The sequence below is a fragment of the Maylandia zebra genome, linkage group LG12 (genome assembly GCF_041146795.1).
Source record: "Maylandia zebra isolate NMK-2024a linkage group LG12, Mzebra_GT3a, whole genome shotgun sequence".
NCBI lineage: Eukaryota > Metazoa > Chordata > Actinopteri > Cichliformes > Cichlidae > Maylandia > Maylandia zebra.
The window spans coordinates 20,799,520-20,814,131 of NC_135178.1; the positions used below are offsets into that span (position 1 = coordinate 20,799,520).

Sequence of the window (14,612 nt, forward strand, 5' to 3'; positions counted from 1 at the left end):
TTTTTAGATTATAAAGAAAAAAGTTCCCACAACAAAGCAACAAAGCAAGCCACAGTTTTATAACAGGTATAGCAGGAGAAATAATTTTTAGACACCCTGCTGAATTTGTTACAAAGGAAAGATTTTTCTGGATGTTTGGTTCATATTCTGTCTCTCTCAATTAAAATTCAGCTAGCATACGAAATAAAGACTGTTCATTAGTTTGTAAGTGATCCAGCAGGGAATCAAAAAAATTAAGCATATTCTGTACTATAAGATCATTACAACTCCTGATAATCAGCTCTTTCTCCCAAGACTGAAGTTTTCCACTGGCAGGCAGTCGGTGTTTAGGATGAAGACCACAGGCGGCTGGGCTGTGTAGGTAGAGCAGCTCCCCGGGGAAAGAGGTAAACACAACAGAGCAGCCTGCTCCCGACTGTGGCAATAAAACAAATCTTTTCCCTCAAAGTAGCCGCGGGTGTTACACTCCTGAATCAAAATTACATCTTTGTGCCTAAGTACAGACTCTCAGCACACTCATATCTAATCAGATCCATCTTAGAAAAGGGACCCAAGTTTAATATTTTATTTTCAAATATCAAATTCAATTTTTATGGCAAATCTATAATGAAATTAAACTTTTTGAAGGTTCCATTTAAAGGATTCATTTCACATTTATTTTAGACTGTGAACCTGTCAGTGTTGATATAGAGTATTTATATCAGCAGTAGTAAACACTTGACGTGTTGTGTTATTGGATATGCTGATGCCAGACTTACAGCGGCGCGCAGACTCCTGACTCAGCTCCAGCCTATAGATGGACAGTCTGTTGGGCCCTCCGCACACGTTGCTCTTCTCTCCTTTGCACTCCATGTTGCATTCGCTGTCTGAAGCATTGGGCGCCTGGATCTTATGACCACAATAGCACTCTGCGCCAAACTCCAGGCCTGCAAACATATATCCCCTGGATGGAAGAGGAAAAAAAGGATTAGCATTGTTAGCGTAGGGAGACAGAGGGGTTTAAGTGATCGTTTTGAGCCTTCATTATGTTCCTTAATCCTCCACAGGCAAAAACAGTTCATCCTCTGGAGCAGCTGGGAGAGCTGTAATCAATGGAAACAAACCACTGATGTGGTTTGTGCATGAAAATATTATTCAAGAATAATGCATCACTGTGAAAACGAGAAAACTTATGTGCTTTGCAGGCGTCTTAAGCAAAGCCAATTATAAATGTGTGCAGTATACTAGAATTTATCACACAGGGCTTCTCCTCTCCGTACTGTTGCCTGATGAAGGATCTGACTCCCAGAAGGCTTTTCAGGTGCAATTAGACATCGAATATGCATACCTCACACAGGAGAAATCCCCAGGCTGTCAATCAAACCCAAACCCCTTTCCCCCCCTACGATGTGTTGCCCCACATTTGTTTGTCTGCTTTTATTAACCCGCTACTCTAGCAAACGTGGCTGCAAGAGGCAAGAACTAATAGGAGAAGGAGCTGAAAACAGGCATCTCTCTCTGCTCCTATTCTCTGCTCTGTGAATCAGTCATGGGTGTAATTCAGTGCATTCGATAGAGCCGTCCCTGGTACTCCACAGGGAGGGAGGAGGGAAAAAAAAAGAGGTGAGAGAAGGATGGTGAGGTATCGCGGAGAGTGAGACGGGATGAGAGGATAATGGGAAACAAATGGAGGAGAAGTGGGGGAGATGAATGGCTTGAAAACTGGAGCGCGTATTTTTACTACATGAAAACTGTGGCAGTGCAAAAAAACCTTAAAACAAAACAGAATTTTTTTGGCAATCAGTGAAAGAATACTTGCATTATAACAAACCGACTGATGTTTTTTTACCTTATAAAACATGATATAAATGCAAATGTAATTTAGTAAACGGCCTGAGGCTTTTTGTTTTGTTTGTTTTTTAATGAATGGGCTTTAATTATAAACCAACGCCAGCATGACTCAAAACCGCAGTTCAGTGTTTCAACAAAACAATCACATTTCTTTATAATATGCAGAACTAAAACACAGTAAAAGCTGAGCACTGCATAATCTTAGAGGCCTGAAGAGGCCGGGTCAAAATCTAGTTTTAAAGTCTTTATCACGTCGCTTGTGTCATTTCGTTTTGTACGTTGTGTTCAATGTTCTACTCAAGCACAGGAAAACTATTCACGTACACAAACAGGGAGGTTAATGGTCCGGTTAGCTCATTTTGCCCTGGGCCGCAGTAACAGATAAATGTGGCCATAGCTGAACGGAGGCCGAGGAAGGGGCAGCCCAGTTAAGTTCTTCCAGCAAGTTGTTTGTGTGCCATGACCACAATTAAATAGAAAAAGGGTATTTTTGAAACTGCAGATCCAAAGTTGGGAGGACTTGGATGCCTAAAATATCATGTGGTCTGTGGTGGAGCACTGGCTCATACTTTAGCCTATTCCAAGAGCATTTTCAAACATTTTCACACCATAAGCAAATGTATTCTGTCACGTTGAGTCAAGAATGAACTCTGGAACTCAAAAACTGTGAAGGATTTGTTATATGTGATATAAAAATGTGATACGATTGGGAGCCTGTGTGCAGCCACAAATGGGCCTGGAGGTCATCTTGCTTGGTCTGCTGTGCATCTTTCCTCGTGAGCTTTTCTCTCTCTTTCATTTATTTATTTTTTGCTTTTTTAGCTCAGTTACGATGGGAAAGTACCTTTTGATCTCCTGCAGGTTTTTTTATCTCCCCTTCAGCTCTTTTGTAGTGGAGGGTTTTTTTTAAATTTCTCAGTAGGAATCAAAAGACAGCAAAAAAAAGAAGGTTAACTTGCCTAATGGATGATTTTTTTGTTGTTTGCTACTGTCATACCTTTCTGCACAGTTGTCCTGGCAACGAAATACAGTCATTTTTTTGTAGTCAAAAAAGGAAACTCCTCTCAGAGCTCTTTTCTGAGTGTCATCAATGTAGCAGCCGATGTACTTTGCTGAAAAAGGAAAGAAAACACAGTTGGTCGTGTGTGCAGAGAAAACATAACTTATATGTACATAAGATTACATTTCTAACGTAACAGCTCATACAGAGCAATCAAAACCCTTTGTCAGAAGTGTCAGAGGTGAATTTTATCCACATTAGAGTCCTCACACACAGCGTCACGCTGTGGTGACATCGCACATGGGAGTCCAAACTGGGGCAGAAGCTTTATTTATTTATAAAGACAGATATCCCCTTCTAGTGGCCTGTAACTGTAGTGGCAGTCATCTCTCTGCATTTTTCAGAAGTGTGTGGGGGCTGGGCTCTAGTGAACCTCTGCAGAGGCATACAATGACCCTCTAACAGCTTCTTGCCTCTCATTAGAACAACGTTCTCGTGTTTAACCGGGCTACACAGACCCTACCAGCAAACCTCTCACCATCTGTGCTCTGCTATCACCCCTTTAAACCTCTGTTAATAACTAAATGGGGGAAAAGCATAGAGTCCCCTGCATTATCTTAATTGTGCTGGTCTACAGGCCTGCATTTGAGCAGCATGTTGTGCACTGCAGTGGATGGTAATCTACCTATTGTTGAGCTGGAAAATAATCTGCTTTTTGATGGAGGCAAATGCAGATTTGATGAAACAGCATCTCTTGTTTTGAATAGCACACTTCTGCTTCGCATTACACGAAGGTAAAGGATGAAATGGCAGATGCAACTGATACAATTATTGTTTTCAATCATTTTAGCATCTTCCGAAATGACCTCATTGCAGCTGGTGAATCACATTTTCCATAGTGCTCCGAGTATATCCTTTCTCCAGCCTACTCCTGTTGTCTATTTGTGCAGCATACATCTGTGCAATTGGCCCACACAGCAAAAATGTGCTTATGCGCCGTGGTCTGCATCTTATCGCAATATTCCCTTCAAATTAAATTTAGAGCCAAGGTGAATTAGTACATTTGGAGTAAAAAGAGAAGGGGAGAAAAACTCTTAACCCAAACACAGCCACCTTTGGAAGACAAAAGGCTCTTAAACACTACATATTAATGAGTGGCGCTGGATGCACGAGCGCAAAAGATAGCTTTGAGGTTATTAATTACTCTATCATCACGTTCGGCTGCAATCCCGTGAGGTTAGAGTTTCAGAAAAGGGCGGCGTGGGGGTGGAGGCGTGGGGTGGCTGAGTGTACATTGTAAACATGTTTGCTTTGCTCCCTCTGAATGCAGAGGGAGCTAAAAAAAAAAAGGTTATTACCGCTTGTGCATTGTTTTATAGTCTAAATTTGAATTCACAGCAGGTTACTGTGCTGTGACTCAGGGATTATGACCCGCTTCACGCTTACAGATGTTGGGAGTCTTTCCCAGAGTTAAAAATCAGGAGGGAACTCTGCTGTTGTCATAGCACACATAGCACAGATGGAGCAGCAGTCCCTCACACTTATGTTTCATCTTTATGGCAGTTTAGCTCTCCCACCTGGCTGTAAAGCTTCTCTGGAGAAAAAAAAAACAGGAACCAACATCACTAAAAGGTAGTTTAAACAAAATCTGTCTGTTTATTTACGCTTTTTTTCAAGTGTCTATTTTAGGATTTTATAGATGATTAAATAGAAACAGCCAGATAGCATGTGCTCATTCCCAGTGAAGTTATCTCCCTGCCAGTGCGTGAAGCAGATGATTATCACAGCCAGACTGAGGATTTCTCGCTGGCTGAACGATACGGGAATATTATTTCTTTTTTAAGCACCACTCAAAAAGTCACCTGACAATTAATCTGCTTTACAGGTTTAACACGAAAGGAATAATATTTTGAAATACAAAATAAAAGGTAAAAAAAGTTCCTACCTGTACAGCAGGTAGTTGAACTTTAATTCCACTCGACTCTGAGGAGACTTAACCTTCTAATTTCCAAGTCTACCGTGCATTTCCATCATAAAGGTGCTTTTTTCCCCATTAACAAACCTTCTCACTGCCATATAGATTCCTTTTATTTAAATAAGAGTTCAAAAGTGTAGTAACACGAGATGAGCTGTGAAGTGTAATTGAGGCACGGATGCTGAAAACATGCCACAGAGAGAGTAAAGCCTCTTCACATTTCACCAGTGAAATTGTGATATTTCTGTGTCTGGACTCCCATTGATGAGCAAAATGTTTCTAGCTTTCAGTAGTGGCACCCGAGTGTTTCGAACTCATGCTGTTTTGTATTCTTCCTCCGTGGCGCTGTTGCTCTTTGAGTTTCTTGCACTTATCTAACGACTGTGGGTAAAATGTTACATGTTAACATAAGAGGGGAAAAAATGGTGTTACTACTTTTTTCTTAAGGACTTAACTAGTTTATAGTTTTCTCTTGTGTTTCGCCATGAAGATAGGAGCAACACAGGGGTCGTTTTTTACTTAATAAATGCATATGGCAGAAATGTGAACTGTTGACTTCGTTTTCAAATGTTTGTGCTTCATCCGAGAGCAAAGAAAGTGATAGACACGATACGAAAATCAGAGAGGAGGAAGAGAAAACAGAGCCAGGAGCAAATTTGTCCATGTTTCATTTTAAAAGATCTTTGTCCTGTTCAAGCTCAGAGATGTCAGCTGCAGGTAGACACATCCCAGCCTTACACCAGTGTTTCCATAACACATTATGATTTAATAAGCTGGCACTGAGTTTACATGTAAACCTTTTAAGACGGGATTGTGCACATGAGCCAGATAAAGGGGTTAATCCCACAATCGTCTAATCGTCTGGTTGTTGTCATATCAGTCAAAATGTGAGCATGTGCAGAACATGTGAAGGAGCTACAGCTGAAGCACAGAGACGGGGAGATCCTTAAAGGATTTATTCCGGAGAAAAGACATAATTATAATTATCATCTCACTCCACTCTGAGGAGATCTCCCACATGACCAATTACAGCTAGTAGCGTCGAGTCATTAAGATGCAGCAGTTTGTAATTTTTGGGATCTCTTTCATTTTAGCACAAAGTGGGACAAAAGCAGCTTGTGAGTATGCCAGTGAGCTTCCATTATGAATGGGCCTGCAATAAAAAGTTCAGCATTTGCACCACTGCTGCTGCTATGTTGCCAATTTAGCATTTTTCTCATGCAACATATTGAAAAGAGTTAAAAATGAAGCAGTTAAATGAAAAGTGCGATAACAGCGTACCATATATGACAAATGGAGCCTCTCCCAGCTGACATAATGCATGACTCGGCGTTCACCCTGGACAGGACTAACCACTGAACCATATTGTTTAAAACTGCTTAAAAGAGACATTTGCTAACTTGCTTTGAGATGTAAAAGAAACTAAAGGTTGTGGCTCAGATGGTTTATTTGGAAAACTCCCCAGCTAAAAAAAAGTGCACAACTGCAACAGCGGTTTTCACCCACCTCTTCCATCATCCAGGTCTTTGGCATTGCGTCCTTTCAGCGCGCGGTTCCAGTTGCTGGTGTAGTCTCGCCCCCTGCCCACCATCCCAAGGCCCTCCTGTCTAGTTTTCTTCATCCAAGGGGGACCGAACCTCCGTCCACTTCTCCGTTTTTCCTTAAACACCCTACTCATGAGGCCAAGTCCCCGAGTGTCCGATGAAGCCCAGCTGCCCATCTCCGAAGCTATAAGAGAGTCTCGGCCTCCTCGGGCTCCGGGACCGTTGTCCCCGACGAAGCCAGCGTGCAAAAAAACGAGGCTCCCGGCGGTCAGGTAGAGGAGGATGAGGGAGAAGAATCGCACAGGTTTCCTGCGGAAGTAGCGCTGTATCTTCAGCAGAGGCTTGGCCATGCTGGCTCTCCCAGCCACTCAGACACACTCGCCCAGTGATGAAAAATCATAAAGATGAAGAGTCAACACCACACACAGCCCCACTGGGCACCAGCTAAAGCAAAGATAAAAGTCAATGAAAAAGTCTTAGACCTGCATGAAGGTCACCCAAAAAATAACATGTCTTTTCCCTTGTGGATAAATCTCCAGTCTTGTAAGGAAGGCTGCTTGCATCTGTGCTGCTCTGCCGGTTGTGAGAATCTCTTTCTGCTCCCACTGACAGACCTGCCCTGACAGCCGGCTCTGGGGCCACGTCCTGAAAGGTGAGTGGCTCCAGGTGAAAGATGATCGCTCAAACGCTGCTTTCACTTCAGTTATCAGCCTACAAAGATGCCACACCAGCACCGCAGTGGCACTTTCTCCCACACTGTGCGGAGGGAAGAGGGTTTTATTTATCAGCTGAGCTGAGATCCTTTCAGCTCTGTGCGGCCAGCTATTCACTGAGATGATCCAGGAGAGAAAGGGCGTGCCTCACCATCTGCAGTGAAGACACACACACACACACACACACACACACACAGGGAGAATAAACATACACCTGAGTCAGTTTCATCACATGTGGAGTGGAAGAAAAAACATGTGCAGGTTACAAAAGGATAAAGAAGGCAGATCTAAAACGTCTTGAAAAGCTACAAATCAATCCGAGAAAAGACACAGAAGCCGAACACTGAAGCATTTCCTTTACAATACTGTTGGTCCATGCAGTTCAACTTTGTTATGCAATGCAAGCGATCTTCATTCTTCTGTCAAACTCACAGCAAACAGAAATACCAGATGGAACAAAGACAAGCACAGAAAATTAAATAACAGGATTCAAAGCAATTAAGTATCTTGGAAACGACTCTGTTTTTAACCGTTGCGCCAAACAGTCATAAAAAATTAACTCTACAAGCCTCAGAGTGCTTTATTATCTTTAATAAATTAAGCTAAGCAGAAAGGACAGGAAAAAATAAAACAAAGCTCTACCCCGCAGCATTTTCTTTAAGATCTATTGTCTGTGGGAGTTTGTGGGAATTAAAGACATTTGTGTAGATGACAGAAAAAGAGCAAAAAGCATCTTTTAAAGAATGCAGAGGTTAAAAATCTGGAAGATTAAGGGTGGTCATCCATAAAACACATGCTTTCATGATTCTGTTCAAGATTTACTGATTGCTCCATTTTGGTTGTGTGTGTTTCGGGATGACTGTATCCCGACTTTCCAAACTCTCTGCAGATTCTCTCAAAGGAGTCTCTGTTCTGGGACGAGCCCCAGAGGCTACAGTCGGATGGTGTAACGCAACACTCCTCAAGGTCAGGGAATTTTCCAGAACATTTGAGGGGACACTCACCCATGTGACTTTTCTGTCTGTCTGCCTCAGGACAAATCTGCAGAAGACTTGTCACCTGAAACCTAAATGGCACCGCAGTCCCCCCCACTTCCCCTTCTTCTTTTCCCCTCGGTAGTCTATGAAGACTCTGGGACCCTCAAGGAGAAAAAGATTACATTCATGTGCTTCAGCCTGACACAAAGACGGCCCTCATCCTGTTTGACGTCTCTCAAAACTTTGCCTGGATGTAAGGATGGCTTCCATTACCGATGTCTCTCCGCATCTTGATTATTGTGTATTTTGTTCATTTTTAGGATCAGATCTCTCTTCCACAGATAAAAACACGAGACGTTCTGAGATGTTGCAGCCATGTTCACGTCAGCTTTACGAGGACACAAAAACAAACAATGGAGCTTCAAAAAATGTCCGAAAAATAACATCTTAGAAGTAAATCTCTGATGGCGCCAAGTCGCTGAGTATGAACAAACAAATTCACAAGAGATTTAAGTAACTGTTTGACATTTGGGGGAAATGCATTAATTTCCTTTGTCTGTAACCTAATTAACATCTTTATTGTTTGATCTGTACACAAACAAAAACGCCTGCTTCTGCCTGTTAATTTTTCCATCCCCTAAGAAAACAAGTACGATAATAAACTCTTCCTTTAAACGTGCCTGAAATGTCATCCTTTCATTCCCATGAAACAACCTCTTTTCCACAATAACGCAGTTACACAGTAAGATAATTCCTCAACAGCTGTATAAACACTGTTGAAAAGTGACTCCTGCACTCCAACTCCACATTGTAGCCACAATAATTTATCATTCCTGCGTCAGTGTTTCGCTCCCGGTCGATGGAGAAAAGATATTCCTGGACGACTCAGCGACTGCTAAACAAGCTGGTGTTTGTTTCAAACCGAAAACTGTTTGCCCAGGAGACGCTGAATCATGTCGAAGCCAGGGTTATGCGGTTGAAAATCAAACTGCGTATTACATCATGCTTACGACCCCTACCTCACCGAAGACAAAAACACAAGTCTAATAATTTGCACCGGTCCTTCCTGAGATCAGGCTGCTTGAAGGCCACGGGGGTTTTGAGTGGGGCTGTTACATTTGCCACAGCTTAAAATCAGCGTTCTCTACTGAATCGTATAATAAATGGATTTATGAGATCAAACGGACACGTGTGACATCTAATCACTCTCCCTCTCATGAACACGACAGGACCACACACAAAGGATAATTACTGCTGTTAATAATTCATGGTCCCCCCTCCCCAGTTACCAAAGTGAAACTGAGCTCTACTTGTGGTTAATTTGCAGTAACAAAAGTGTGGTTGCATGCTGCAGGTACATGAGTCCCATGTTTAAAAAACAGGCAAGTACACACTTTACTGTGCCTCTAACTCTGCCAGTTCCAGCACAAGTTAATGTTAATATAATATATGTCTGTGTGGATTTTTTTATGGTAAAATATTCAATTTTTCACAGGAAAAGTCAGAGGATCACTATTTAGATGCAAAATCTTTACAAAATGAGTCAGATTATAAATATTTGCTGAGATATTTCAGACAAAAGTGAAGGTCTGACTGACCAAATAACACTGGCTAACCTCCCTGACCCCAAGTATGATCCCACCGTACTTTGCAGCTTAGTTAATCGCAGAGGTGGGACCAAGTCATTGTTTTGCAAGTCTCAAGTAAGTCTCAAGTCTTTATCCTCAAGTCTCAAGTCAAGTCTCAAGTAATGTCAGGCAAGTCAGAGTCGAGTCTCAAGTCACTGGTGTAAAAGTCCGAGTCAAGTCACAAGTCTGAAACTTTGAATTTCAAGTCCTTTCGAGTCTTTAAAAAAAAAAAACAACGAAAAAATAATGTTGCAGTTATATGCTAAATGTAAATATTAGACCATGTAATTTTTAAATCTGTGTTTTTCTCAACACATGACAAAATAGTGAACTTAGAAAATATACACAAATTGTGAAATTGCACCTCTTTAAAATGCAGCTCAATTAAACCTAGCTCCAAGAATAATTTTCACCGACAGTTCTGAGATAAGCTGCATGTTATTCTTGGATGTGGTTGTAGGACCAGCTTTAAAATCGCATGACAAAAATATCATACACATTAAAAAAAACTGTATCACCAACGTAGCCTGGACAACATTTGCTAGTTAGATGAAGTCAGCTATCTCATTGTAGCATATTTATATGCATATTTATAATCATACGGTTCTTGGAGTGAGTGCACACACTCATGAAGTTTAGTAACTTCAGGTCACTGCAACAAGCCCAGGTACAGTTTACCGACGGATGGGTACAGGACCTTGAAATGCACCGTGTAGAACGAAAGACCATCGTACGTATCATAAGTTTACCAGTCTCACAAATTGTCGTCATAAATATACATTCCTTAACCGTTTATTAATAGGACCTTTGAGCTCAACGGTAATTAATTAGTAGTGGAAATAATTTCTGGTACCCATCACAGAAATGTAGCAGTGACAATAATATTGGATGCTGTAATCGTACTGGGCAATTAGTGATACAAAAAACCTGTTTTATCCTGTGAATAAAAGTATATATTTTTGTCAATGTACCATAATAACAGAAGCGAAACGCAATATTGTGTCAGGACAATTCACTATTTATGCACAATAAATAAAGGAGCATAGCGCGACAATTTCTGTTCAGCGCCAGACTTGCTTGTAACCTATATCACCAATTATGTTATGAAAATGACGTATTAACTACTACAAAACACTGACCTTCGTGTAAATGCTTGGAGCAGACTAACATGTGAGCTGGAGTGTTCTGGGACGTTATATTTGATCTTTGAATGGCTGCAATCCAGTCGCCTCTTTGTTACTTCGGAAACATGAACAATTTCTCTTCAACGACGTAATCCGATAACAACCGATCTCTTTACCCGTCGGCTTCCCGTGGCTGTCATGCGACCGGCTATTGCAGTTAATAATACAACAGCTTCTTGACATTTTTGTGTTTCTTTTTATCGCTGTATAACTGATTTTAATTGAAAGCCTGCGTGCGCTAGTACCGCTTGCCACGAGTTCCCAGAATCCTTTGCGGTTCTACCCGTGAATGACGTCACATTTTCAATCTCTATATAATATGCATGCTAAATTTTATATTTGGGGTAAAATATCAAGTCTTTTCAAGTAAACCGGTTCAAGTCCAATTCAAGTCCCAAGTCATTGGTGTAAAAGTCCAAGTCAAGTCACAAGTCTTAGAACATTTTTTCAAGTCAAGTCTAAAGTCATAAAATTAATGACTCGAGTCTGACTCGAGTCCAAGTCATGTGACTCGAGTCCACACCTCTGGTTAATCGCATCCTTTCTTCTGGGAGAAAATAGGAGAACAGAATTGAATAAAACAGACACACGAAGAAAAAGGAAATGCAGACAGAAAAGAGACAGGAGGAGCTGTGGAGGTCTTTTTTTTTTGCCAGATCACCGATATTACTCCAGTGGAGTGGGCACAAACTCACTGACTGACCATTAATTCACATTCATATTAAATGAGCCAGCAAATATTTAATCAGAGAGGATTTCAGGACGGAAACGTCAAAGTTAATCTTTGGCAAGCAGGCGGACGGCCAGCTTTGCTTTTGGTGCAGGCAAACGCCGCCACAAGTCAATCCATAAATATTCTTCCTATGGGACTCGTTGGGCAAGGAGAGGAATGAGTGTTTCACCTCTACAGTCAAGAAACAGACAACTGTCAACTAGCACGGACAAGTGGTGGCTTCAAACAAGGAGCGATGGGAAGAAATCAGCAATAAAATATCTGTGCTCTACTCTGCCTTTGTTTGCAGGTTGTTAAATGTTGATGCTGATCACCTGAAGTGCACAGATCGGGTTTGAGAGTCTTTTCATCCTCTCAGCTCAGCATCAATTTTCATGTTCCCAATGAAAGATTCAAATATTGTCCATAAACACTTTATTGCTGTAAAATGTACTGAATAAATGCACATTCACAGCTATAAACAAAACACCGCCCACATGCTAAACTGACCATAAGCTGAGCAACCGCCTCTCCACATTGTTAGAATACTTTATGCAGTTAAAGACTCGTAAAAACAACCATGCTGCGACAGAGATGACACCAGCAGGAAAAAGGCTCTATTAGAGTGGTTATGCAATACTTGATTTTGCATAACGGTTCTGATTCAGGACAGGAAGAGAAAAGTTATTTCACACCCAACAAGATGTGATCTTTAGTAGATTTGGTTTTTAGACGTGTTATACTTAGTCATGACAGAGGCAGAAAAAACATCCAGTTATGTTACATGACTCTGCAGATCCTTTCCAGGTCGCCAATTTTCTTTGCTTTCGTTCTTTTCACCAGTTCGTGAAGTGCAAATCAGCTGTACGGAATCAGCTATGATATCCTCCCACAGTTTTTAAATGGGAAAAATACCGGAAAACAAGTGTTTGGTAAAGCGAGGTTGTGTTTAGTCCGCAGTGGGGGGAAATAAAAAGCAAGGACAGTCATTAACAATGCGTTTGCACACGAGGGAAACACACACTGCTGTGATGGAAACTAGCAATATCAACAGTGGCAGGAAGAAAAGGTTATCAGGACTCTGGTGCCAGCATTACTGGGAGGGGAAATCATTTGAGGTTTCTTCTAATGCCCTCTTTGTCCCTGTTTGTACAACTTCGAGTCCCATCCTGTAAAAGAGCCGTTCTGTGGGACGTCTTCTTTCCTTTAGCAGCAGAGGGGGTTAACAATGATAGCGGCAGCAGCCCTGACCCTCCCCTCACCCTGGGGCCCGTCCTTCCGCTCTCCTGGTGTGTTTGGCCTGCCAGTGCACATTAGCTATGACTGTCAAATCACATCAAACTAAAGATCGCATTCCTCCCCCGGTGACATTACTAAGCATGTTTGTTTTTACACGCAGATTCCTCATTCATCCGGCTGCAAAGTTGCCTTATTGCAGGTCTGAATGAAATGTCAAAGCAGAGGAGTTATTGAGAGCTCCTCTTTAGCATAAAGTGTGTAAATGTGTTTATTTCAACATTGGTTTTAGGTGTTTTTCAATGAAAACTTTATGGAAGACATCTGCAGTCTAGAAAAAGATCCATCTCATGTAAAAACTGAGAAAGCTCAAATAAACCACTGCCAAAGTTTTGCTGATCTGCAGAAGAGATTCAAGTGGCTCGCTCAGCACAGATGGCAACTCTTAGGAGCGCATGACCCCTGAAAACTGGAGTGTGAACATGACTGTGTCGAGTAACAACAGGATTATACTGCCAAAGCAGTTTTCTTCCTTTAGCGTTTGGCAAAAGCTGCTGTGGTATGTGCTACAGTTTTGGCTTCCCATCTTGTTGTAAGCCATTTTAATTAAAACTGTGTTTATCTCACTGTGTGTTCACATTAGTGATTGGCTTAATGCCCAATACACTTCATTAGTGGTGGCCACTCACAAGGAAACTCATCAGCAAAGATGCAAGAATCACCGCACGGCGACAAATCCCATGAAGTAAAGCACTCTGCTCACAAACATTTTATTACGAATGGTTCAATTTTAAACTTTCTCCCAAATCCAACAACATAACTAGGAACCATCACATCCAGCAGGCTCCTGACACCTCAAAGTATCACTTAACATATCCTGTGATAAAGTTTCTAAATATAATGCTCCACTATCAGCGCTGCCTTGTAATGCATGCTGTTTATTATTGGCTCGTCTGTCTAGAACCTCTGTATGTCTGGATATTTTTAAAAATGTGAACTATCTGATAAAAGTATGACAGAATTTGAGTACGTGTGATTAAAAGTGTGTTAAAACTGACTTGGGATGATGGCGTGCTTAAAAGCGAATAATGTAAGCTGTTAGATTTCGTGTGTTTAGACTTTTTCAGAATTATCTGTTTAACTTCATTTTAGGTTTGAGCAACAAACCTTCGGACACGCTGTAACATGTAACTTAAACATTGTGATAAAAGCTCTGAAGCTCTGAGTTATAGAAGTTCCATGATGTGCAGCCGATCAGTGTATGAATGTAAACACAGACCGTAAGGTTCAGCAGAGGTTTACGTGACAGAAATAATGATGACACGACGCATATGTTAGCCAAGTTTTAAGAGGATACAAAGTTTACAAGAGGACCAGCACTACCATTTTTATTATTGAGAGCATATTTCAGGCTGACATAATCAGCATGTGTGTAAATAAATGATGATAGCAGATTAATAATCCACAAATATTTGGCTTTCATCCACCAAAGTTCAAGGTCAACTCAATGATTTATTTGTCAAATATTTACAAATATTGTCAACATATGGAATAGCACCATATAGGATTTAAAACTCCGTGAAGCGCTACCTTATCGTGGTGGAGGGGTTTGTGTGTCCCAGGGATCCCAGGGGCTATGTTGTCTGGGGGCTTTTGCCCCTTGGTAGGGTCTCCCATGGCAAATAGGTCCTGGGTGAGGGACCAGACAAACAGTGATTCAGAAGACCCTTATGCCCCGCCCTGGAGCCAGGCCCAAGGCCCGAGGGCGAGCGTCTTGGGCCCAAGGCCCGAGGGCGAGCGTCTTGGGCCTTGG

At 41.6% G+C, this 14,612-nt stretch overlaps 1 protein-coding gene across 3 annotated transcripts in view; it reads right to left on the reverse strand.

Moving 5' to 3' along the window:
* The window catches only part of wscd2 (WSC domain containing 2), a 44,079-nt gene that overhangs the window by 11,625 nt on the left and 17,842 nt on the right, over window positions 1–14,612 (reverse strand). For all 3 annotated transcript variants that reach the window (XM_076890850.1, XM_076890851.1, XM_076890852.1), the window contains exons 2-4: window positions 6,312–7,216; window positions 2,828–2,942; window positions 759–943 (exon numbers count right to left, since the gene is read on the reverse strand). In XM_076890850.1, the coding sequence (XP_076746965.1) occupies window positions 759–943; window positions 2,828–2,942; window positions 6,312–6,699 (688 nt within the window). In that variant the 5' untranslated portion in view covers window positions 6,700–7,216. The remainder of the gene's footprint in view (window positions 1–758; window positions 944–2,827; window positions 2,943–6,311; window positions 7,217–14,612) is intronic.